Genomic DNA, 27,193 nt, shown 5'->3' with positions numbered 1-27,193 from the left:
CAGAATAGAAAATCAACTGTGAAAATCAATTTTATTTCTATATCTCAGCAAAAAAGAGCTTAGAGATGACACGTTAAAAGTTATCATTTACTAGTGAAAAGGCAAATTTGTTAGAAAAAAACATAATTTAAAAATGTGTAACATCTTTATGGATGGAATTATAAAATTTTTGGAAAGGCATTAAAGAATAGACAAATTTACTGTATTTGCTGATAATGAGACTCAGAATCATGAGTATATCTGTTCTCTCCAAATTATCAATCTATTGAGCCAACATAATTCTAATGAAAATTCAATTTTTTTCATGAAACATAACAAGCTGACTTTTAAAAATTATATGAAACAGCAAAGGATCAAGGCAAGAGGCTTGTAAAACAAGAATTGGGCAGGGCAGAGGGAAGCAAGAGTTTGTTCTATAAGATATTAGGGTGTAATATGAAGCTACCATCACTAAGATGAGTAGTATAGGCTAAAGGGTAGACAAATAAATCAATAGAACATAATAGAGAACTAATAAAATAGAGTACGTTAGATTAGCGAGGGTAATCCCTGATTATGCTGCAATCACTAATAAAACCTGAAATAGTTTTACTTAATACAACAAAGGGTTAATTCTGTGTCAGTCTATTTGGGCAGTTATAACAAAAAATACCTTAAATGGGGTAGCTTATATAGAACAGAAATTTATTGCTCACAGTTCTGGAGGCAGGGAAGTTCAGGACAAAGCACAGGCTAATTCTTGTATCTGGGGAGGGACCACTTCCCCACAGAGAGGATTGTAAATTAGTACAACCACTATGAAAAAATGTGTCCTGAGACTTTGCTGAAGTTGCTTATGAGCTTAAGGAGATTTGAGGCTGAAACGATGGGGTCTTGTAAATATACAATCATATCGTCTGCAAATAGAGACAATTTGACTTTCTCTTTTCCTAATTGAATACCCTTTATTTCTTTTTCTTGCCTGACTGCCCTGGCCAGAACTTCCAATACTATGTTGAATAGGAGTGGTGAGAGAGGGCATCCTTATCTTGTGCCAGTTTTTAAAGAAAATGCTTCCAGTTTTTGCCTATTCAGTATGATACTGGCTGTGGGTTTGTCATAAATAGCTCTTATTATTTTGAGATATGTTCCATTGATACCTAGTTTATTGAGACATTTTAACATAAAGGGCTGTTGAATTTTGTCAAAGGCCCTCTCTGCATCTATTGAGATAATCATGTGGTTTTTGTCTTTGGTTCTGTTTATGTCATGGATTATGTTTATAGATTTGCATATGCTGAACCAGTCTTGTATCTCAGGAATTAAGCCGACTTGATTGTGATGAATAAGCTTTTTGATGTGCTGTTGGATTTGGCTTGCCAGTATTTTATTGAAGATTTTCACATCAATGTTCATTATGGATATTGGCCTGAAATTTTCTTTTTTAGCTGTGTCTCTGCCAGGTTTTGGTATCAGGATGATGCTGTTTTCATAAAATGAGTTAGGGAGGATTCTCTCTTTTTGTATCCTTTGGAATAGTTTCAGAAGGAATGGTACTAGCTCCTCTTTGCACCGCTGGTAGAATCCAGCTGTGAACTCATCTGGTTCTGGACTCTTTTTGGTTGGTAGGCTATTAATTGCTTCCTCAATTTCAGACCTTATTATTGGTCTATTCAGGGGGTTGACTTCTTCTTGGGGTTCGTCTTGGGAGGGTGTATATGTCCAGGAATTTATCCATTTCTTCTAGATTTACTGGTTTATTTGCATAGAGGTGTTTATAGTATTCTCTGATGGTAGTTTGTATTTCTATGGGATTGGTGGTGATATCCCCTTTATCGTTTTTTATTGCCTCTATTTGATTCTTCTCCCTTTTCTTTTATATTAGCCTGGCTAGTGGTCCATCTATTTTGTTGATCTTTTCACCAGGGTTGAAATGAAGGAAAAAATGCTAAAGGCAGCCAGAGAGAAAGGTCAGGTTACCCGCAAAGGGAAGCCCATCAGACTCACAGCAGATTTCTCGGCAGAAACCCTACAAGCCAGAAGAGAGTGGGGGCCAATATTCAACATTCTTAAAGAAAAGAATTTTCAACACAGAATTTCATATCCAACCAAACTAAGCTTCATAAGTGAAAGATAAATAAAATTCTTTATAGACAAGCAAATGCTGAGAGATTTTGTTACCACCAGGTCTGCCTTACAAGAGCTCCTGAAAGAAGCACTAAACAGGGAAAGGAATGACCAGTACCAGCCACTGCAAAAACATAACAAATTGTAAAGACCCTTGACACTATGAAGAAACTGCATCAATTAACAGGCAAAACAACCAGCTAGCATCAAAATGGTAGGATCAAATTCACATACAACAATATTAACCTTAAACGTAAATGGGTTAAATGCCCCAATCAAAAGACATAGAGTGGCAAATTGGATAAAGAGTCAAGACCCATCAGTGTGCTGTATCCAGGAGACCCACCTCACATGCAAAGACACACATACGCTCAAAATAAAGGGATGGAGGAAGATTTACCAATCAAATGGAAAGAAAAACAAAAAAGCAGGGGTCACAATCCTAGTCTCTGATAAAACAGACTTTAAAACAATAAAGAGCAAAAGAGACAAAGAAGGGCATACATAATAGTAAAGGTATCCATGCAACAAGAAGAGCTAACTATCTTAAATATATATGCACCCAATACAGGAGCACCCAGATACACAAAGCAAGTTCTTAATGACCTACAAAGAGACTTAGACTCTCACACAATAATAGTGGGAGACTTTAACACCTCACTGTCAATATTAGACAGATCAATGAGACAGAAAATTAACAAGGATATTCAGGACTTGAACTCAGATCTGGACCATCTACAGAACTCTCCACCCCAAATCAAAAGAATATACATTCCTCTCAGCACCACATTGTACTTACTCTAAAATTGACCACATAATTGGAAGTAAAACACTCCTCAACAAATGCAAAAGAACAGAAATCATAACAGTCTCTCAGACCACAGTGCAATCAAATTAGAACTCAGGATTAAGAAACTCACTCAATACCACACAAATAACACGGAAACTGAACAACCTGCTCCTGAGTGACTACTGGATAAATAATGAAATGAAGGCAGAAATAAAGATGTTCTTTGAAACCAATGAGAACAAAGACACAATGTACCAGAATCTCTGGGACACATCTAAAGCAGTGTTTAGAGGGAAATTTATAGCATTAAATGCCCACAAAAGAAATGAGTAAAGATCTAAAATCGACACCCTAACATCACGATTAAAAGAACTAGAGGAGCAAGATCAAACAAATTCAAAAGCTAGCAGAAGACAATAAATAACTAAGAGCAGAGCAGACTTGAAGGAGATGAGACAGAAAAAACCCTTCAAAAAATCAGTGAATCCAGGAGCTGGTTTTTTGAGAAGACACACCTACTCTTAAGCACCTACAACACTCCCATGCATTCCCATTGGCGAAAGCTCAGGCACCAGGTCTCAATGCAGCCACACAGAAGACTGGGTAATGTAGTTTTTCTGTGTGCCCAGGAAGAGGCATTGGTATGATGAACCAGTATTTTCTCTGCCAAACAGTATGGAAACTTGATATATGACAAAATTGACATAGTGGATCCCTGGGGAAAATATTGATGATGTAAAACATCATAATAATAAATGATGCTGAGAAGAAAAGAAGTCTATTTCTTCTTTACACTGCCAAATAATTTTCAATTGAATTAAAAATGTAAATAAGAAAGAAGAAATATATGAGAGTATCTTTATATCCCAGATATTTAGAAAGACATCTTAACCCACACCTGGAAGGAAATGCCTTCCAAAAAGCACATCACGAGGAAAGAGAAAAGACAAGTTATAAACTACTAGAAAATATTTGCAATACATATGACTGACAAGAAATTAGTATTTAAAATATATAAAGAAATTATACAAATGAACTATTACAAAAATACAAGCATATTGGAAAAAATGGACAAGTGATCTGAATAAACGTAACTCATAAGCAAAAATATGAATGGCCAATAATCAAACATAAGCAACTCCACTTCATTAGCAAGTCAGAATATGAAAATTAAAATCACAAGAAGATTTCATTTCATAACAATTTGATTGGAAAAGTTAAAAAGTCAGAGAGTGTCTGGTGTTGGCAAGGAGGAAGAAGAATAGGAAATCTTTTCCACTGCTACCGATAATATAAATTGATACAAAAAGCTTGAGGACTGATATGACACTATCCTATGAAATTGAAACTGTGCATATCTGATGAAATGATAATTCCACTTGTAGGAAAATGCTTTCACGTGTGAATTAAGGCTAGATACTTCAACACAAATGATAATCTTGAGAATACAATATTGAGTGAAGAAAAAACAAGATTCAGAAGAATATATATGTATATAATATATATATATAATATAACCTTTTTATAAAGGTTATATATCTATTATTTTATATATAGATCTTCAGGCTGCCAAGGAAGCTGGACTTTTTAAGTGGGGTGATGGGTTCACAGGCATTCATTTTATTATATAACAACCTAGGATTGCATAAAAATTCCCTTCTGCATCAAATATTTAATTTTTAAAATTAAAACACACACACACACATGCACAATAGTAAAGAAAGAAGTAAGTACTCTGTAAACTGACCCCCAGTCAAGAGAGCTGTTGATTTTGCAATTGCTTAGGAGCAGAAAGACTGAGAGTGTATGTTCTCTTTTTACACTGAGTCAGTAGTGAGATGCTCTGTCTTAATCATATTTTAAATTTTGTTTCCCTTTTGCAATTACCTAAAAGCCCCTCACAGTATAATGTATTCCACTGTTACTCTTTAATTTCATATCAAAATCCTGTTTTATTTTTTTCCCCAGTGGCCAGGTTCTATCTGCTCTTCCTAGAACCTCTAGGCAAGTTCAAGTTCTACAGAATCTTACTACAACATACGAGGTAATTTTTTCCCACTTTATGTTTGCATTGGTTTCATTTTGTATAAGCACTGGGTGCTGAGTTCCCTCCTGTTGTTGTCTGGCTTATATGTATCTAGTATGGACTCTTCTCATAGCCTTCTCTCACTTCTCATAATCACATGATTTTGTTGGTTCCCCAAATCAAAACTTCTCCACTTGTGCTATTGGCTTTCCAGCCAATTTTATAATAGTACTTTGGGATTGAAAGTGTGCACTTAGAAAGATGCTACAGTAGCAGAAATTACATTTATAAACAAAGACTTACTTATAAAATGGTGGTTCTTAACCAAGGAGGCAGGAAAAACATAGGGTATATTGATTAAAATTCTCACCGAGGGACCCATCTTGATGTAATGTCTAAGATGTAGAAAACTGACACAAATTACAGAATATTAATGTCAGTGGAAGCCCATCTAGAACAGCTGCTGCCATGACACCAGCTGCAGTTGGGGAGGCACTGCAGGGGCTGTGTGCTCCACGGAGCCAGCAGAAGCCAGAAAGAGGTGAAAGTCCCACCCGCTTCTGAGATGGCAGGGTAGGAGCCTGATGCTCCCCAGGTGCAGTTGCAGCTGCAGACCAGGGCATCCCTGTGCTCTTAGGGGCCAGGAGCAGGCAGGAGCCCCACCTTCCTGGGTGCAGCTGCAGTGGCTCAGCAGGGTTTGCAGACCCAGGCATCTCTGCACTCTTAGGGTTCTGGGAAGGCCCCCCATTCCTGCACAGGCTCAAAAGTGCCTATTGCCGTCATCTGGCCTCTCCTAGTTCCTGGTATTCACTCCAATCTTGGAACAAAGTTGAGGCTGAACCCAGGTGCTGTCACAACCCGGTTGGCTGTGCGCATGCTCAGGGCAGCACTGACATGCCAGCCCCCTGCTGCCCCAGCCCCCTCTGGACTTTGGATACTGATGAGCACAGAAGGGAAGCTGAGGGGGTTGCTGAGGGCATCTCAGCACTGGCCTGCAGGAGCCCCTCAGCTCAAAAAGCCTGGGTGCCATAAATAGCAGTAGGAGGCAGACAGGTTCCTAGGCAGAGAAGGGTGGGTCCCTGGTGAAGCCCCACCTTGAAGCCCCAGAAGTCCTGAAGCCTGGGGGCTCAGGTGCCAGTCTTGTGCATTGCAGTGGCAGCTTATGGTGCTTTTTCTGCACCCGCCCATGGCCACCCATCAACCAATCAGCACATACTTCCTCCCATTCTAAGCCCATAAAAACCCCTGGATTCAACTAGACTCTGGAGAGACATGGGGAGGATCAGCTGTAGAGAGGAGCTGCTCACTCCAGGGTCTCCTCTCTGCCTGGAGCTGAACATTTGTCAGGACACCCTGGCTGCTGAGAGGAGCCACCCACTGCGAGTCTCCTCTGAGCTGTTCCATCACTCAGGAAAGCTCCTCTTCACCTTGCTCACCCTCCATCTGTCCACATACCTCATTGTTTCTGCATGCAGGACAAGAACTCTGAACCTGTCAAATAGTGGAGCTGAAAGAGCTGTAACATGAACAGGGCTAAAAAACACGCCCCATGCTTGCCACATTGTAGGTCACAAGAGGGAGAGAAGAACTGCAACCTTCTGGGGAGCTCAGACCTAAGAGGTCCCTGAGCCAGGGCTATGACACCCTCTTTGGGGCTCTGTGGTTCCTGATGCCTCCAAACTTGTGGGCATCACCATGTTCCCTGGTGCCAGCCACAGCTGGTACCGGGAGCTACCTGCCCTACCACAGCCAGCATGCCTGGCTCTGTGCAGTGGCTGAACCCCATGCTCGCTCACTCACATACCCCTCGCCACTCTGCTCGCTCTTGGCAGGAATGGGATCCAAGCCAGTAGCATGAGATGAGCGCAGCCTTCCAGGCTGAGTGGGCTCAGCAGGCCTGAGCAAAACTTAGGCAAAGGCACCACTGACCACAGAAGTTTCTGCTGGTGAAGTGATACCCCAGGGATCCTGTAACAATATCATGGTAGAAAATTAATGGCTCCTTGTTTGTTAGTGTTTTCCGAGAAGCAGAGGTCAAGACCAGACTAGGGGAGCAAGCGATGAGGGGAATGCTGTTGGAGTATAGAGGTGGGAGCTGGAGAAGGCAGGGAGTATTCATCAGACCATGATGTAGCTCTGACACCTCTGCAGAAAGGATTTTGTGTGGAGAATCTCAGACTGAAGGGCAGTTCCAAGGAAGGCTGGACTAGGTCAGACTCAGTGGTGAGTCCTTAAGCCAGTCATCTGTTATGGGAGCCCCATGTCTGGCAAGAATGGGCCTGCATTAATACTTCCACAGGGCTCAGTTACTGGCTGGCTGCAGCCCTGAGACCACATGGTCTCAGCTTCTGGTAGGTTCCCAGGGCAGCCACTGGGAACACCAGTCAATTGTGCTTTTCTCAGCAGAAAAGCTGAGTGGTGCATATTCATGACCACCACATCATGGTAAAGAGGAAACTACAAGAGGAAGCAACTGAGATTTAGAATTTTAGTTCTTGTTCTGTCACTCCTAGGTGTATGATTTTAGAAGTTAGCTATGAGCCTTATTCTTCACCTGAACAATGCAAATAATAACACCTGCCTAGTTTATATCAAAGTGTTATAATTATCAGAGGAAATGAGCATGAAAGTGCTTTGAAAAAGTATATTAAGAGAGAAAAATGTAAATCTTATTGAAAGCCATTGCCCAAAGTCCATAATTAGATTTTTTTTTTAAAAAAGGAACAAGGACATGATGATAATTATAAGAACATGACACTTTTATTAAATAAAATCAATGTTTAATCAACTTTCTTCCTAGACAAAATTTCGTTTCTCTTTCAAGTATCTAACGTACACGTACAGTTTTATAACTAAGTCATGAATATTGTCATTCGTTCATTGTCTCATCAAATATTTATTGGTTATGTTGTATGTTCCAGGGCCTTTTTTAGCAACTAGTTATAGAAAGGAATTTTAAAAGCTTACTGCAAAATAAGTGTTTACATTACTATGTGTGTGGATGGGTACCGGCGCCAGAGAGTGTCCTTTTCGTGCTCCTTATAGATACAACTTTCATGGCTCTAGCTACAGATGAGAATGATGTGTAATTTTATCAATTTTGTCCCTTAAACTGTAGATTGTTCTCTGGCAACCAGTAATAGCTGAACTTATTGAGAAGAAAAGACAAGTCCATTTTTTTGTAAATGCATCAGATGTAGACAATGTGAAAACACATTTAAATGAGAGCGGAATTCCATCCAGGTAGGCACCATTCAATTCATATTGAGTAGCTGCATTTGACTAGGGTATGGTATAACTGCTTCCTGGAAAAATAAAATGTATTAACCGTGGCAGCATAGAAGTCTCTGACTGCACTTAATGGACTGGTAATAAAGCCCAAGGTCCAGCTCTGTGATCTTCGCTAAGTGGTTTAACCCTCATGACCTTGGTCCCTTATCTAAAATGCAGGTTAGACTCAATGATTGGTAAAGCCTCTCAGAGTTCCTTTTTCTCTGATGACTCTGTACCCAGACTCAGGAAACAAAATTGCCATTTGCCTTGGTAGGCTTTGTGATATATTCTGAAAAAGCAGCTGCTGGAGGGGATTTAGCTTCTGCCAATTCTTCTTCACAAAGACAGTGACCATTTCTGAATGTCTGGCTTTTAAAAAGTGTAACAGGTGGTTGGACTCTGCAGAGATCCCTGGTTAGAGTCTGGCACTGCCGCTTACCACCTATATGACCCTGGAGGAATTGTTCACTTCTCTGTTTCCAAGTTTTGTAAATTAAGTGTAAAAACAGCACATACCCTGTAGGTTATAAATGATTTCCTTTTCTTAAAAAGTGTATCAGGTGCAATTTCTGCTCAGAGTCTAGCCTTCTTCCTCATGGAGTTTCCTGTCCAATATCTCCTCTCCATTTCCACTGCCCAACTGCCAGTAGCTTCCTGGTGGCCTGGCCCCTTCCTTGAGACCAGGCTCTTTTTTGTGTATCAATGGGTAGCCTCTGGATAATACGCTATGTTAATTATTAGTAATGTATTATAGAGCATACTATAGGTGTGTACTGTTTTCCAGGAACTGTGCTGAACCTTTCTATTAATTGACATTGTATCAATTAATCTTTATTTAACCATGTGAAGTAGATGCAATCCCCATGATATAGATGAAAAAATTATCCTTACTTATAAAGGAATTTTTCAGGGTAAATCAGAAAGAACATGGCAGAGTTAGGAGTTGAGCTTAGATCTTTCTGATGTCAACGCTGTGGCTTTTATTTATTGTCCTAAATAAAAGTAAAGAGCCCTTTATTAGTATGACAGCTAACTTTCAACTTGTCCATCTCAGGTGACAGAATGCCTTAATTCAGTTAAAGTATTTGCCTAGGTAACAAATGTGGTACTCTGAAGAGAAATTGAATGAGATGCCTTTCCTGTACTTCCCTTTTCCTGTTCTATTTCTCTCGTTCTGCAGAACATCTGGTGTAGGTCAATGTGGGGGCAGGGGAGGGGAGAGAAAAAGCTTTTCTGCTGCTGCTTCCTCTTTAACTGAAAACAATATAATACGGTGTTATTCTGAATTGAAGAAAGGTACATTAATCCATATGTTCATATAAAAGACACTGAAGAATCACCATTGAGTAATGTTGGTCATGGTGGGAAAGGGTGGATTTTTTGGAGGTCCCAAAAATACACCTCATAAAAGCTACTTTTTCTCTAGTGCCCATGTAGGCTCTTCTGACAGAGTTTGTCCATCAGTTGATCACAATGTGAGATGTTGTGCTTTTACCCTGATGAAATGTTTATTAAGTTTCTTAGTGATTTTTTTCTTCATGCTGTGCCTGCAATGGGCCATGTGGGAAGGTCCACCCTCTGCTTGGAAACTACCTTACTCTCTGTTTCATCACCTAGTGTCTTGCTGGCAGATGTGGAAGATCTTATTCAACAGCAGATTTCCAACGACACAGTCAGCCCCCGAGCCTCCTCATCGTACTATGAACAGTATCACTCACTAAATGAAGTAAGCCATCACACAGCTCTTCAGAGCTACTATTTTCATTTAATCAGCATTGCTATTTCAACCAGGGGAATATCCAAGAATCATAATTGATGGAGGATGGTAAGAAAAAAAAATCATATGTAGGTTAATTACATGATGGTCATTCATTTTTTTGGTAGATATCTTCCCTGGGAAGATATCATATTTGGTAAACTATAGGATGTTTGTCTATAGCTAAGAGTATCTCTAACTGTTGGGAGTAACACTTTATGCTATGGAACAACAGAAACTAAAGAATAGGGGCTTTTAATTAAAACTGCCACCAAAAAATTACCAGTCTAGTTAATCATGTCTCTTTGGACCATTACCCTAATTTTACTATTACTAATTGTCAGATTAGCTCACTTAAATAAAGGAATGTATTCACTTATATTTAATACACTATAACTAATTGTATTTTATTCCTCTTAGAAGGAAGCTAAACTAATAATAATAATAATAATAATAATGCCTGTGTTTTAATCTTTAAGAAACTGGATATGTTTTTCTCTCAGTACTTACAGGTTCCACTCCTTCTAGAGGGAACTTGAGTACAGATGAGACCTCATCAAGCTTTCACATAATCTACTAAAAGCCATTTCCCTATATTTGTTAGTCGAAAGAATAAATTCCTTGCAGGACTTTCTTTTTTATATGGTATTCTCCAAGTAGTAAAAATACCTTGATGCCCTTTTATAAGAGTATGCTGCTATATTGCCTAATATAACTATTTTTGTCATCTTTGACTAGGTGCCCAGAAACTATTAGGGACCATATCCTATTTTTAAGACATCTAAGATTTAGGTAATGAGAATCAATTTTATGTATATAATCTTTAAAAGCATCTGTTCCTTCCCAGTTAATTAAGCCAGAAGTCAGTATGCTTCTAGAATGTGTGCCTGATAGATTGAGAGGGTCATACAATTGCACCCCCTTTTAAAAAATCTCTCCTATAGCTATACAATTCAGACCACCTCTCTCCAGCATCCATCAGCAGGACTGCATGAGCAAACTTGATGCAGGCAGCCTCCATAGGTGGGATTTGCAAAATACAGCAGGTGAAACTGTCACTGCTGTGATAAGTTTGGTGGGGAGAGAGGAATACCATAAACAGAAGTATTTTTAAATGTCTGTAAATCATATATTAATTATTTTCTTCGAAAAAGTTCTTTTCTTACCATATCTTCAAGAAAAAGTTGGAATTACACAGAAGGAAAAAATAAGCACATGGCTTTATTAGTTTGCTAGGGCTATGGTAATGAAATACCACAGACTGTGTAGCTGAAATCACAGAAATTTATTTTCTCATGATTCTAGAGACTAGAAGATCTAGATGTCAATAGGTTTGGTTTCTACTGAGGCCTCTTTACTCAGCTTGCAGGTAGTTGCCATCTCAGTGTTTCATTCCTCAGATGGCTATTTCTTTCCTTTTTTTTTTTTTGAGACAGAGTCTCAGTCTGTCACCCAGGCTGGAGTGCAATGGCAACCTGTCTGCCTCCTGGGTTCAAGCAATTCTCCTGCCTCAGCCTCCAAAGTAGCTGGAACTTAGAGGCACATGCCACCATGCCCAGCTAATTTTTTGTATTTTTAATAGAGAGGATTTCACCATGTTGGCGAGGCTGGTCTTGAACTCCTGAATTCAAGTGATCTGCTCACCTCGGTCTCCCAACATGCTGGGATTACAGGCGTGAGCCACCTCATACGGCCTTTTGTTTGTGCACGTGCATCCCTGGTGTCTCTCTCTGTATATCCTAATCCCCTCTTCCTATAAGGACACCAGTCAGATTGGATTAGTGCCCACTCTAAGGGCTTCATGTTGATTAGATCATCTCTTTAAAGGCCCTATCTACAAATACAGTCACTTTCTAACCTACTAGAAGGTAGGGATTCAACACATGAACTGGAGAAAGGGGTACAAAATTTAGTCTTTAACTATCACATTCTAGAAAATATCTTGTACTTCTCTCTCCACCCCCACCCCTATTATTTTCTAAGCGGTTCATAGGAACCATAACAATTTTGCTCTCAGAACATTCCTCTAAGTGCTTCTCTCCCTTGGATCAGTGGTCTCTCCATCAGCCCTCCCTACAAGATGCCTGGTGGACAGCAGAGGTTATTTTGTCAATGACTCACACCAGGAGATCTTAAATAATCCAGTGTAGGGAGAAAGAAACAAATGGCCAAAAATTACTTCTTAGAAGAAATGGCAAAAGAAAAGAGTTCTTCAAAAGATGTTATGTTATTATCTCAGCTTAGTTTGAGAAATGAATAAACTGCCTTCATATTACACATCCTCCCCTGTTGGAGGAACTCTACTGAAGTATCAATGCATAAATTAATTTTTGGTGGTAGCTTTCTAGATGTATTTATGCCTAGAGGAGTAACACGGGAAATGGAGTTTCAATGAGGAAATTGCTGATGGTTACATTTCAGACACCTCAGACACTGATAGGGTCGGTACTTGATGGCAGGTGGGCCTTCCAGGAGCCCGTAATTCTCAGCACGGGGACAACCACCCACACCTACCCACTCATGCTGGTTATGCTATCTCAGAAAACCCAAGGATAAATGGTGCTCCAGTTTTTACCGGCTAGGATTGCTATTTGAAATCACCTCTAGAAAAGTTCCCACAGATAAACTCAAGCGTTAATTGTTTCCAATTCAGAAAGTATCAGAGTTTAAGAATGGACCCTGGAAAGTCGGTCCACATTAAAACATAACCCCGTTCAATCCCAGCAACCCCAAACCAGATAATAATTCAACACTTGCTTTGAAGTGGGTGCTAACCTAAAGTCAGATTTTTTTTTTTAATTTTTTTTTTGTTTTAGACAGAGTCTCACTCTTCACCAGGCGTCAGGCTGGAGTGCAGTGGCGCGACCTCGGCTCACCGCAACCTCCGCCTCCTGGGTTCAAGCAATTCTCCTGCCTCAGCCTCCCGAGTAGCTGGGATTACAGGCACGCGCCACCACGCCCAGCTAATTTTTTGTATTTTTAGTAGAGACGGTGTTTCACCATGTTGGCCAGGATGGTCTCGATCTCTTGACCTCGTGATTCACCCGCCTTGGCCTCCCAAAGTGCTGGGATTACAGGCGTGAGCCACTGCGCCCGGCCAGATTTTTTTTTTTTTTTTTTTTTTGCTTTTACTTTCCTCTATTATCTTGACAAACCTCAAATACAACTGGACTTCCACCCAAGAGAGAGGTCCAGAATCAAACTACTTCTTGGGGAGAGAACTGGGTTTGTCTGTTTTTCCTCCAGATCGCCCCCATCTTTGCCTCTCATCATTCTGTCAATCTCACTGTGCTTGCGCAGGTCTTTAGTGGGAAGCAATGATGCTTCCATTTATCCTGCGTAAAGATGGTGCTCAGGGCTCCCTTCATCTTGAAAAGTGCATTTTTAAAAAAGTTCCAAATAAAAGTGAACTTTTAAATAATGAATGATAATGAGAATTTCATACACGGGGCAGTAACTCAATGTGATGACTTTAAAAATAACTTTCAGGGGCCATAGTTTAAAGATTAACTTTTTTTTTTTTTTTTTTTTACCTTGTTATAAGTTTCTTAGCACTTTTTCACTCTTTCTCAAAACCTTGACACTTATCAAAACTTTAATTTTATCAATTTCCCTAAACAGCAGAAGAAACACCCTGCCCTAAGTGCTTTAGCTCCTCATGCATTCCACATACAGAGGTTTTACAGGAATCTCCTTTCTCTGAAGAAGTTGTCTGCTTCCTCTGGTCAGGGAAATGCTTTGAACTTGGTTCGTGACTAACCTCTGGTTTCCATTTTGCTAGATCTATTCTTGGATAGAACTTATAACTGAGATGCATCCTGATATGCTTAAAAAAATCCACATTGGATCCTCGTATGAGAAGTATCCACTTTATGTTTTAAAGGTATGTTGTGGGGGAAGTCGTGGATCTTTCAAGGTGAGGGGAGGGATTAATTCTCCAGTGGTGTGTGTTAAAACTTGAATTTCTTTTCTTTGAGTTCTGAAAATATTTGCATTACAAGTGTTCCTCAACTTTAATATCTGGCTATTTAGGGGTTGATTATTTCCTTTAAAGTTTTTCCCATTAATAATACAGTCTTGTCCTGGTCTATATGTCCTAATCTCTTCCTACAAGGACACCAGTCAGACTGGATTAGTACCCAGCCTAAGGGCCTCATGTTAACTTAATCACCGCTTTAAAGGCCCTATCTACAAATACAGTCTGCAGGGGTTAAGGCTTCAGTTCTAGATGAACCCCAGTTCTAGAATTAACTCTATTTATGTGACATTAGATAAGCCATTTAACATTTCCATAAAAATGAAGGAAGTGATGTTTTTTTTTTTAAGTCCCTGTTTTATTTTATGTTAGTGGATAAACACTGGTGCAGCTTTTCATTGTTAATTTCTAAAAATTTATACACAATAATTGTACATGTTTCTGGGATACATGTGATTTTTTTTCTCCCTCCCTCCCCACATGTGATATTTTGATATATGCACACAATGTGTAATGATCAAATCAGGGTATTTGGGATAGCCATCACCTCAAACATTTATCATTTCTTTGTGTTGAGAACATTTTATGTCCATCTTCTATTTTGAAATATACAGTAAATTATTGTTGACTCTAGTCACCCTACTGTGCTACTGCACACTAGAACTTGTTCCTCCTTCCTTTTTTTTTTTTTTTTTGAGATGGAGTTTCACTCTTGTTACCCAGGCTGGAGTGCAGTGGCGCGATCTCAGCTCTCCGCAACCTCCACCTCCTGGGTTTAGGCAGCCTCCTGAGTAGCTGGGATTACAGGAACGTGCCACCATGCCCAGCTAATTTTTTGTATTTTTAGTAGAGACGGGGTTTCGCCATGTTGACCAGGATGGTCTCAATCTCTTGACCTCGTGATCCACCCGCCTCGGCCCCACAAAGTGCTGGGATTACAGGCGTGAGCCACCGTGCCCGGCTTGTTCCTCCTTCCTAACTGTATTTTTGTACCCACTAACCAATCTCTCTTTATTCCCCTTTCCCAGCCTCTGGTAATCACCATTCTATTCTCTGCCTCTATGAGATCAACTTTTTCCACTCCCCATATCAGAGAGAACACGTGATATTTGTCTTTCTGTGCATAGCTTATTTCACTTAACATAATGACCTCCAGTTCCATCCATTTTGCTGCAAATGATAGGATTTTATTCTTTTTATGGCTGAGTAATATTCCATATGTAGATGTACCACCTTTTTTATCCATTCATCTACTGATGAACACTTAGTTTGATTCTATATCTTGATTATTGCAAATAGTGCTGTAATAAACATGGGAATGCAGATATCTCTTTTATATAGTGATTTCCTTTCTTTTCGAGTCATACTCAATAGTAGGACTGCTGGCTTATATGGTAGTTCCATTTTTAGTTTTCTGAGGAATCTCCACACTGTTTTTCTTTCTTTCTTTTTTTTAATTGTACTTTAAGTTCTAGGATACATGTGCAGAACATGCAGGTTTGTTATATAGGTATATGCATGCCATGGTGGTTTGCTGTGCCCATCAACCCGTCATCTACATTAGGTATTTCCCTTAATGCTATTCCTCCCCTAGCCCCCGACCCTTGACAGGCCCCAGTGTGTGATGTTCCCCTCTGTGTCCGTGTGTTCTCATTGTTCACCTCCCACTTATAAGTGAGAACATGCAGTGTTTGGTTTTCTATTCCTGTGTTAGTTTGCTGAGAGTGATGGTTTCAAGCTTCATCCATCTCCCTGCAAAGGATATGAACTCATCTTTTTTGTGGCTGCATAATATTCCATGGTGTATATGTGCCACATTTTCTTTATCCAATCTAACATTGATGGGCATTTGGGTTGGTTCTAAGTCTTTGCTATTGTGAAAAGTGCCACAATAAACATACATATGCTGTGTCTTTATAGTAGCATGATTTATAATCCTTTGGATATATATCCAGTAATGGGATTGCTGGGTCAAATGGAATTTTCTATTTCTAGATCCTTGAGGAATCACACTGTCTTCCACAATGGTTGAACTAATTTACACTCCGTCCAACAGTGTAAAAGCATTCCTATTTCTCCACATCCTCTCCAGCAACTGCTGTTTACTGACGTTTTAATAATCACCATTATAACTGGCATGAGATGGTATCTCAATGTGGTTTTGATTTTCATTTCTCTAATGATCAGTGATGATGAGCTTTTTTCATATGTTTATTGGATGCGTGTCTTTTTTTGAGAAGTATCTGTTCATATCTTTTGCCCACTTTTTGATGGGGTCGTTTGTTTTTTTTTCTTGTAAATTTCCCTGTAGATTCTGCATATTAGCCTTTTGTCAGATGGATAGATTGCAAAAATTTTCTCCCATTATGTAGGTTGCCTGTTCACTCTGATGATAGTTTTTTTGCTGTGCAGAAGCTCCTTAGTTTAATTAGATCCCATCTATCAATTTTGCCTTTTATTGCCATTACTTTGTTTGGTGTTTTAGTCGTGATGTCTTTGGCCACGCATATATCCTGAATAGTATTGCCTAGATTTTCTTCTAGGGTTTTTATGGTTTTAAGTCTTACATTTAAGTCTTCAATCCATCTTGAGTTAATTTTTGTATAAGGTATATGGTATAAGGAAGGGATCCAATTTCAGTTTTCTGCATATGGCTAGTTTTTCCAATACCATTTATTAAATAGGGAATCCTTTCCCCACTGCTTGATTTTGTCAGGTTTGTCAAAGATCAGATGGTTGTAGATATGTGGCATTACTTCTGGGGCCTCTGTTCTGTTCCATTGGTCTATATTTCTGTTTTGGTACCAGTACCAAGCTGTTTTGATTACTGTAGCCTTGTAGTATAGGTTGAAGTCAGGTAGCGTGATGCCTCCAGCTTTATTCTTTTTGCTTAGGATTGTCTTGGCTATGTGGGTTCTTTTTTGGTTCCATATAAAATTTAAATAGTTTTTTCTAATTCTATGAAGAAAACCAATGGTAGTTTGATGGGCATAGCATTGAATCTATACATTACTTTGGACAGTATGGCCATTTTCACAATATTGATTCTTCCTATCCATGAACATGGAATGTTTTTCCATTTGTTTGTGTCCTCTCTTATTTCCTTGAGCAGTGGTTTATAGTTCTCCTTGAAGAAGTCCTTCACATCCCTTGTAAGTTGTATTCCTAGATATTGTATTCTGTTTGTAGCAATTGTGAATGGGAGTTCACTCATGATTTGGCTCTCTGTTTGTCTATTATTGGTGTATAGGAATGCTTGTGACTTTTGCACACTGATTTTAAACTGAACAACTTGCTTCTGAATGACTACTTGGTAAATAATGAAATTAATGGCAGAAATAAATAAGTTATTTGAAACCAATGAGAACAAAGATACAATGTATCAGAATCTCTGGGACACAGCTAAAGCAGTGTTTAGAGGGAAATTTATAGCACTAAATGCCCACAGGAGAAAGCAGGAAAGATCTAAAATCAACATTGTAACATCACAATTAAAAGAACTAGAGAAGCAAGAGCAAATTCAAAAACTAGCAGAATACAAGAAATAACTTAGATCAGAGCAGAACTGAAGGAGATAGAAACAAGAAAACCCCTTCAAAAAATCAATGAATCCAGTAAGCTGGTTTTTTGAAAAGATTAACAAAATAGATAGACCACTGGCCAGACTAATAAAGAAGAAAAGAGAGAAGAATCAAACAGACACAATAAAAACTGATAAAGGGGAGATCACCACTAATCCCACAGAAATACAAACTACCATCAGAGAATACTATAAACACCTCTGTGCAAATAAACTAGAAAACCTAGAAGAAATGGATACATTCCTGGACACATACATCCTCCCAACACGAAACCAAGAAGTCAAATCCCTGAATAGACCAATAACAAGTTCTGAAATTGAGGCAGTAATTAATAGCCTACCAACCAAAAAAAGCCCAGGACCAGATGGACTCACAGCCAAATTCTACTAGAGGCACAAAGAGGAGCTGGTACCATTCCTTCTGTAATGATTCCAAACAATAGAAAAAGAGGGACTACTCCCTAACTGATTTTATGAGGCCAGCATCATCCTGATACCAAAACTTGGCAGAGATACAACAAAAAGAGAAAATTTCAGTGCAACATCCCTGATGAACACTGATGCGAATATCCTTCAATAAAATACTGGCAAACCGAATCCAGCTGCACATCAAAAAGCTTATCCACCACAATCAAGTTGGCTTCATCCTGAGCACAGGAGGCTGGTTTACATATGCAAATCAATAAATGTAATCTTTCACATAAACAGAACCAATGATAAAAACCACATGATTATCTCAACAGATGCAGAAAAGGCCTTTGATAAAATTCAACACCACTTCATGCTAAAAACTCTCAATAAACTAGGTATTGGTGGAACATATCTCAAAATAATAAGAGCTCTTTATGACCAACCCACAGTGAATATCTTACTGAATGGGCAAAACTTGGAAGCATTCCCTTTGAAAACTTTTGAAATAGTGTTGATTGAAACAGGCACAAAACAAGGATGCCCTCTCTCACCACTCCTATTCAACATAGTATTGGAAGTCCTGGCCAGGGCAATTAGGCAAGAGAAAGAAATAAAGGATATTCAAATAGAAAGAGAGGAAGTCAAATTGTCTCTGTTTGCAGATGACATGATTGTATATTTAGGAAACCCCATCGTCTCAGCCCCAAATCTCCTTAAGCTGATAAGCAACTTCAACTAAGTCTCAGAACACAATTTTTCATAGTGGCTGTACTAATTTATATTCCTACCAACAGTGTACAAGGGCTCCCCTTTCTCCACATCCTCTCCAGCATTTGTAATTGCCTGTCTTTTGGATAAAAGCCATTTAAACTGGGATGAAATGATATTGCATTGTGGTTTTAATTCACATTTCCCTGATGATTAGTGATGTTGAGCATTTTTTTCATATATCTACTGGCCATTTGTGTGTCTTCTTTTGAGAAATATCTATTCAGAATCATTTCTCATTTTGAAAATTGGACTATTTATTTTTTCCTTTTGAATTGTTTGAGTTCCTTATATATTCTGGTTACTAAGTCCTTGTTGGATGGATAGTTTGCACATATTTTCTCCCTTTTTTTAAATTTTCACTCTGTTGTTTCTGAAAACTTTTGAAGAAAGTTTTCAGCTTGATGTAATCCCCTTTATCTATTTTTGCTTTTGTTGACTGTGCTTTCAAGGTCTTACCCAAAAAACCTTTGCTGAGACCAATGTCTTGAATTGTTTTCCCAATGTTTTCTTCTAGTAGTTTTACAGTTTTAGGTCTTATATTTAAGTCTAATCTGTTTTTAGTTGATTTGATATATATAGTGAGGGAGAGGGATTTAGTTTGAATTTTACGAATAAAAATTTTCCCAGAACAATTTATTGACAAGACTATCCTTTTCTCAATGTATGTTCTTGGTGTCTTTGTTGAAAATGAGTTGACTGGGGCTGGGTGTGGTGGCTCACACCTGTAATCCCAGCACTTTGGGAGGCCGAGGTGGGTGGATCATGAGGTCAAGAGATCAAGACCATCCTGGTCAACATGGTAAAACCCCGTCTCTACTAAAAATACAAAAAATTAGCTGGGCATGGTGGTGTGTGTCTGTAATCCCAGCTACTGAGGAGGCTGAGGCAGGAGAATTGCCTGAACCCAGGAGGCAGAGGTTGCGGTGAGCCGAGATCGTGCCATTGCACTCCAGCCTGGGTAACAAGAGCAAAACTCCATCTCAAAAAAAAAAAAAAAGAAAAAAGAAAATGAGTTGACTGTAAATCTGTGGATTAATTTCCAGGTTCTCTATTCTGATCCATCGGTCTATGTGTCTGCTTTTATGCCAGTACCATGCTGTTTTAGTACTGTAGCTTTGCTCTTTCTGTACAGCATTACTTTGGCTTTTCAAGATCTTCTGTGGCTCCATATGAATTTTAGAATTTTTTTTTTCCTCCTTCTATGAAAAGTGAATTGGTATTGACAAGAATTGCACTAAATCTGCAGATTACATTGGGTTGTATGGACATTTTAACAATATTAGTTCTTAAACCCATGAACATGAGGTATCTTTTCATTTTTTTGTGTGTGTTCTCTTTAATTTCTTTCATCAGTGCTTTATCATCTTCATTGTAGGTCTTTCGCTTCTTTGATTTTGGTTAGATTTATTCCAGGTTTTTTTTTTTTTGTCATTGTTAAATGGTATTTCTATTTTGATTTTTCTTTCAGGTTTCTTGCTATTATTGTATATAAATGCTACTGATTTTGTGTGTTGATTTTATAACCTGCAATTTTACTGAATTTATCAGTTCTAACAGTTTTTTGGTGGAGACTAGGTTTTTTAAAATATAATATCATGTCATCTACAACCAAGGATAATTTGATTTTTCCCTTCCAATTTAGATAACTTTTATTTCTTTCTCTTGCCTGTTTGCTCTGGTTAGTATTTCCTGGTATAGCTTTTAAAACCAAAGTAAGAACTGAACAACAAATCCTAGTGAAGGACAGACAGCAGGAGAAGGCTGAAGTCCTATGCAGTAGGGTTAATAAGATGGTTTCTGCTCCAATTGCCACCCATTTGGTTATTATTTTCAGTTGCAAAATGTTATAGAAGAGAAGTTGATTAACCTACCTTGATTGGAAGTCTTCTCTCTTGAATAAATTGACCTTAGTAAAGGTCAGTGAACATAGCCACAGCCAGTTGTTCTCAGAACTAGAAACTAATTCTATAGTTCTGTTTTCTACCTCTCTCTCTCTTAAAAAACTTAAAAATCAGCTCTGGAAAAAAAAATGTAGTCACTAAAAATGTATATTTGATTTAGTAACATTTAATTTATGCATAGTATCCCAACATCATCTAAATTGTGATAGGTGAGACTCTTCAGTCATTCAAAGATAAGACTTTGGGTTAGAACTTCTTGATTTTAATCTGTCATTTATAAGAACTTGCAGTGCAAACTCAAGGCAGACATGAAATGTTGGGTCCTCTTGGTCATTGAGTTGGTCAATCAGATTGGATCCATGGATCATGGCATATCCTCCCATTACATTTGCTTTCAGCCATGCTGTATGTAGTATTTGGAACATGCATATCTGGAACCTGTATATGTTGAAAAATCATGCATTCTGGATGGTTTGGTCCCACTCTTACTTGGTCAAGGATGTGCTTATAATGTGAGTTTCTGGGATTTTGCCAACTTTTCGGTGTCAGAACCACTGTCAAGAAAATTGGCCTAGGACTTAGAAAGGTCAAGTAGAGCAACGAATGCAGACAACTTAGGATTTTCTTTACATTGAGTAGAATAAGCTAGGTAATTCTCTTTGACTATACAATTTGATTACTAATGGCCAATGCCATTGGGCTTTCTCACTTACTATCTTGTTAAATATTGCTAGCTCCAAGTTAGGAAAAAACCTCCTGGAGTGGTGCAGATGGCAATCTAAATATGTCATTCTTTTTCTTGTTTTGGAATTGTAAGTCTACATATTTGTTTGATTTTACAACACTCTTCTCCCTTTCCTCTATATTAGTGGTTCCCAACCCCCGGGCTGCAGACAGGTACCAGTCCATGGCCTGTTAGGAATGAGGCCACACAATAGGAGATGAGTGGCCAGTGAGCAAGCATTACCACCTGAGCAATGCCTCCGTCAGATCAGCAGCAGCATTAGATTCTCATAGGAGCACAAACTCTATTGTGAACTGCGCATGCAAAAGAGTTGCACACTCCTTATGAGAATCTAATGCCTGATGATCTGAGGTGGAAGAGTTTTATCCCCAAACCCTTGATTCCACCCCACCTCTGTCTCAACCACGGAAAAATTGTCTTCCATGAAACTGGTCTCTGGTGCCAAAAAGGTTGGGGACCACTGCGCTATACCCTAAATTGTGTTGTAGCTGACTTTTAAAGACATTAAGATTAATTTTGGACGTGTTCATAATTCTTCTAAAGACATCAAAGGCTATCATTGAGGAAAGGTTGACAATTCTTATTCCAGAGTTAGCAGCTTGTATTAGCCCACCACACTAGAAATAAAGCCTCTGTCTCTGGATTTGCTGGTAATCAGTTTGTGAGAAGTTAGAGGTGTGCTTCTTTTTGTGTGTAATAAAAAAAATAATCTACACCTAAATAAATAAATAAATAAATAAAATGCACTCAGAGGAAAATGATGAAGGAGTTTCTGTTCCTGGTGTGTCTCCACACCTCCCGGGGAAGGCTGCCTTCCACCTCACACCCATTTACCTCGAAATGAAGCATGAAGATACAGCCCAAAGCATTAGTTCTCTGGTCTCTACTTCTAAACTTCCACATGCAGCTCTGACATGTGCTGGATCTGGCCCCGCAGGGTGTAGTGGGTGTTCTTTTGTGTGAGGAGATGATAGACTGTAGAAAAGAAAGAAACAAGGACACAGAGATAAGAGAAGAATTCAGCTGGGCTCAGGGGACCACTGCTACCAGAAGGGCGGAGTCCAGCAGTGGCCCCAAATGCCTGGACGCGCTGATATTTATTGTATACAGGCAGGGGGCACAGGGTCGGAGAGTGACTCATCTGACATGATTGGTAGGGGTCAAGCGAATCACATTCTTACAATACGGGGGGCCACATGGGTACAGTTCAGGGGGCTACATGGGTATAGTACAGAGGGTCACGTAGGTACAGTACAGAGGGCCCCTCCCTCTCAGGCAGCCGCTGCAAGGAGGGAAGGCACATACGTCAGTATCTTTCTATGCACTTATCAGAGAGATCAAAGGCTTTTAGGATTCCTCTATTCTTACTGCTCACAGCCTCTAAGAATTTACAAGGGAGCATCGGGTGGGAAAGTGGAACATGAAGGTGAACAAGGATGGTGACCATCGGAGCACAGCACCACGGAGAGGTGTTTTAAGTCCCTGGATGTCTGTGGGCCGGCCTGGCTAGTGTCAGACCTTCCTCAAAGAGCCAGCAGAGCAGAGTTTTCTCTGAACTCCCCAGTGAGAGGGAAACTCCCCCTCACAGCCTGCTAAGTAATGGGTGCCTTATTCTCGCCTCCTGATCACTTCTCACAATGTCCCTTCAGTTCCAAATTATATTTCACCTGATTATGCCTACACTATAAGACTAAAAGGTTCCTACACTAAAGCCAAGATTAATAGAGAATGATGTAATAAAACTGATTATATAATTGATTATGTGATTGAATCTAATATCTATTTGGTGTCATTTTTATAACTAAGTAATCAGTAAATATATTATTGCTATAAGGAAGCAATCAGTACATCTATTTGGTATCATTGCTACATATAAGTAATCAGTTATTTATTATGCTGGGACAGATTGTGCCTTCAGTCTCTTGCCATGGCACCTGGGCAACTTTCTTCCCACAGACATGACTGCATAATTGTAGGAGGATAAAACCATTTTAAATCAAAGAGTCCTGGCTTCAAACTTCAGTTTCAATTCACACCAGCTTTGCTACCTTATCTAGTGTCCCTTAATCTCACCAGTGTTTAAATTTCCCTTGATAATTTTCAGAGAAATTCAGAACAATGTGTATCTCAGAGATTTGCTGATACTATTAAATATAAGCACTATATAAATGAAAGTTATTATCCTGAAGCTTATCGTTATTGTTCTTGCTACTTTTGCGGTTTTTTTGAGCAGGTTTCTGGAAAAGAACAAACAGCCAAAAATGCTATATGGATTGACTGTGGAGTCCATGCCAGAGAATGGATCTCTCCTGCTTTCTGCTTGTGGTTCATAGACCATGTAAGTATTCACATTCCCTTAACCACATTTCTCAATATGGTGCCCAAGATCACCTGTGTCAGACTCAACTGGGATGTTTATTAAAATGCATTTTCCCAGGTCACATTATGAACTGTAGATTATGAATCTACAGTTTTTCACAAGTTTCCCCGGTGACTTTTATGCATTAGTAAGTTGAGGAACATGACTTCAAGCATTTAAATCACCCAAAATATTTTTGGTCTTTTCTACATTTCTGCCTGGAGCTAAACAGTGGAAAATGATTAAGAAATAGCATATTGATTATAATATGTTTACTAAGTAGAAGAAAGGACTGAAAGAGTCATCTAAGTTGCGGCCAAATTAGTTTATCTTTTGGTTTTAATTATCCAGACATCTTTTGCCATTTCTGCCCTTGGAAATTGAACATAAAGCACAACATTACAAAGGGGAAACAGAATATGTTTCCCATATGTCATAATAGGGAATTTTGTCCCTGAAGAAAAGTTTTACATCAAAAAAGCCATATATAAGACAAATTATATGTCAGAAAAGTAAAAGATATAATGACTATTAACCTCCCTGATAAATGAAAACAGTAAAAATTATGCTTCAAATCCTATGAAATGGGCATATATGTTCTCTATACCGATTTCTACAAAGAGTCACTGCCACTGGAGAAATAACTCAAAATATGTGTCCTTCTGATAATGGTTGTTGTAGTCTTTGCATTCACAGATACACAGTAACAGCATAGATGAGTTAGGAAATTAAGAGATTGGCACTTATTAAGTACATCAAGGTAAAACTGTTTCTGCCTTTGCTGGACTTTGACAAATGCCACATCCCTATTTGTCTTCATTCACTGTGACGATATCTTCCATCCTCCATCACCAATGGATGGGAGCTGCAGCCTCCTTGAGTTTACTAGAAATTCCCAACCACCATTGGTACTACCTTGTCCAAATAAGGATGGTTCCAACTGACCAGACCCTTAACATAACCCAGTCACATAATGATCTGGAACCTTTCCCAAGTTGAGTAATTTGGTCATTTTATGTAGTGAAAGGAGCAGCAGTTAATAGAGAAAGGTACAAAGTAGGAGAGTAAGGATATTTATTTTTCATTCAATCACTGAACATGAGAAGGGCCAAGAAGGAACCTCAATTCATATTGACTCTAATTTATATTAGTGAGGTTGTCCCTAATTACTGCCCTTCTTACCCTGACACTTCTGCCCTCCTAGTAGACATCCTACCTTTTACCCCACTCACTTACTGAATCCTTGTAAGATTAAATTCTTTAATCCATAAATATTTATAAATTGCCAATGACATTTCGGATCCTGGAAATAAAAGGAGGAATAAAATATAGCTCAAGGATCTTATAGCTGAGTATTTTGCTCCAACAATGTGAAGCTAATTTTTGTAGCCTGAAGAAACATAATCAATAAGGTCTTTTTCAATGGACATTTAAACTCCATTCTTGCCTGCCTAAAACTAATTCAGATCTTCTGACTCTCTTAGTGCTTCAAAGCACTGTACCTTTCAAAAATTGTGTAGGTAGGTTTTATATTCACCTACATAGCACCTACAAGCTGAAGCACCCAAAGGCAAATTGAAATCTTAGCTTTTAAGTCTTTTGCTCTTTTTTATAACTCAGTAAAGATTTCTAATGGTAATGAAAATGACATTTTGTTTTAAAATCTTCCCTTCATCTGTCTTTTCTTTTTTTTCTTTTTAGCATAGCAAAATGTTACAGGTCTCATTGTCACTACTGCAATATACATACAGTGGTGGAAGCATAACCTGTCTCAACTTAGCCACATTAACTATTTTTGGATACCATGATCAGCAGTGCCCATTCTCATCTAGAATGAGGCTCCCTTCATGTGTCTTATGTGTTTTTTTCAGCAACCCCATTAACTGATCTATATGTCTTTATGTACGAGTTTATTATCTGTTAAGTGGTTATTGGTTAATTCCTAGGTAGGAATTGTTGTTGTTGTTGTTTAGGGCCACACTGAAGGCAAAGCTTGAGTGCACCCCACGCAAAGTGAGAGGAAGACCTGAGTGATCACCGGCCACAGGCCGGCTGAGGGGAATCAATCCCACCCTCTCATCACTCACTCAGTCTTACACTTTTCTCCATTGCCCTCTATTCTCATCTTTTTTTTTCCTTTTATACAGATGCTTCTCAACTTATGGTGGGGTTATGTCTCAATAAACCCAATAAACCATCACAACTGAAAATATTTTAAGTAAGAAATGCATTTAATACACCTAATCTACCAAATACCATAGCTTAACCTTCCTTAAATGTGCTCAGAACACTTACATTAGTCTACAGTAGGTGAAAATCATCTAACACGAAGCCTATTTTATAAAAACTTGCTGAATATCCCATATCATTTATTAAATGCTGCACTAAAATTGAAGAATGGAATGGTGGCGTGGGTACTCAAAGTATGGTTTCTATTGAATATGCATTGCTTTTGTGTTACTGTGAATTCAAACAATCATAAGTGAAACCATTATACATTGTGGACCATCTCTAGTAGAACAAGATTTCAATTATGTTACTTGCCATGCTGGTAACATACCTTCAACAAATATTTATTTATTGTCTTTTGTGTGACAGACAAAATTTCTTCAGCCACTTTGGAAAACAATATGAAAGTTACTCAAAAGATTAAGTATAGAGTTACCATATGACCCAGCAATTCCACTCCTAGGTGTATACCCAAGACAATTGAACACATATGTTTACAAATGATTATAGCAATATCATCATAATAGTCAAAAAGTGGAAACAACTCAAATTTCCAACAACTTATGAGTAGAAAAACAAAATGTGGTATATTCATGCAATGAACCATCAATCAGCAATAAAAAGGAATGAAGTGTTGATTCATGCTACAACATAGATGAATCTTGAAAATACTATGCTAAGTAAAAGAAACAAAATGCCATATATATTATCCCATTTATATGAAATGTCCAGAATGGGCAAAATCCACAGAGATAGAAAGAGTTCATTAGTGATTGCCAGAGGCTTGGGGAAGTGGTGGGAGGGAAAGGGGAGTGAGTTCTAGTGAGCATAGGCATGGGGATTTTTTATGATGAAATGTTCCAAAAATCAGATATTGGTGATGGTTGCACAACTCTATGAATACACCAAAACCTGCCGAATTTCACACTTTAAAATGGTGAATTTCTGAAATATAAATTGTATCTCAATAAGCTATTAAAGAAAAAATGGGCACCCCTTTCTTTGAGATTGTAGCTATAGCCACACTTGAAGGTGTGGCTTGACACACAGCACAGACTATATTTCAGCCCTCACCCACTCCTGTCTGGATTCCTACCTATTAGATAAAGAAATAGGTAACATTGTTCTGGGCCTAACACTGGTCATCTCTCAGAGCCTAACCTTTTGCAGAAAGATTCTTATCCAACCAGAGGTAAAGGTAGGAAGGAAATTTAAAAAGTGAAGCAGAAGAAGAAACCCATATGCTACATCTATTAAAAGTTTGGCCCAT

General features: G+C 38.7%; 1 protein-coding gene, 1 long non-coding RNA gene and 1 other non-coding gene across 5 annotated transcripts in view; 1 reads left to right on the top strand and 2 right to left on the bottom strand.

Annotated features, from left to right (window-relative positions):
- Nucleotides 1-27,193, bottom strand: part of LOC105725939 (uncharacterized) — a 58,929-nt gene that overhangs the window by 15,497 nt on the left and 16,239 nt on the right. For both annotated transcript variants that reach the window (XR_010341638.1, XR_001109401.2), the window contains exon 2: nt 22,170-22,310. This is a non-coding gene — a long non-coding RNA (uncharacterized LOC105725939). The remainder of the gene's footprint in view (nt 1-22,169; nt 22,311-27,193) is intronic.
- The window catches only part of CPB2 (carboxypeptidase B2), a 58,019-nt gene that overhangs the window by 14,675 nt on the left and 16,151 nt on the right, over nt 1-27,193 (top strand). Inside the window, exons 2-6 of one of the 2 annotated variants that reach the window (XM_012465169.3) lie at nt 4,865-4,940; nt 8,041-8,165; nt 9,813-9,921; nt 13,733-13,834; nt 23,569-23,673. In XM_012465169.3, coding sequence (XP_012320592.1) covers nt 4,865-4,940; nt 8,041-8,165; nt 9,813-9,921; nt 13,733-13,834; nt 23,569-23,673 — 517 coding nt within the window. The remainder of the gene's footprint in view (nt 1-4,864; nt 4,941-8,040; nt 8,166-9,812; nt 9,922-13,732; nt 13,835-23,568; nt 23,674-27,193) is intronic. The other variant, XM_012465170.3, reaches the window with a different exon arrangement.
- On the bottom strand, nt 25,403-25,535 carry LOC135273892 (small nucleolar RNA SNORA1). Its single transcript, XR_010341680.1, has one exon. It is a non-coding gene; the product is annotated as a small nucleolar RNA SNORA1 (small nucleolar RNA).

This window comes from Aotus nancymaae, unplaced genomic scaffold (genome assembly GCF_030222135.1).
Source record: "Aotus nancymaae isolate 86718 unplaced genomic scaffold, 86718_ANA_hifiasm-v0.15.2.pri h1tg000009l, whole genome shotgun sequence".
NCBI classification, from domain to species: Eukaryota; Metazoa; Chordata; class Mammalia; order Primates; family Aotidae; genus Aotus; species Aotus nancymaae.
This window is presented reverse-complemented; position numbering and strand designations above follow the sequence as displayed.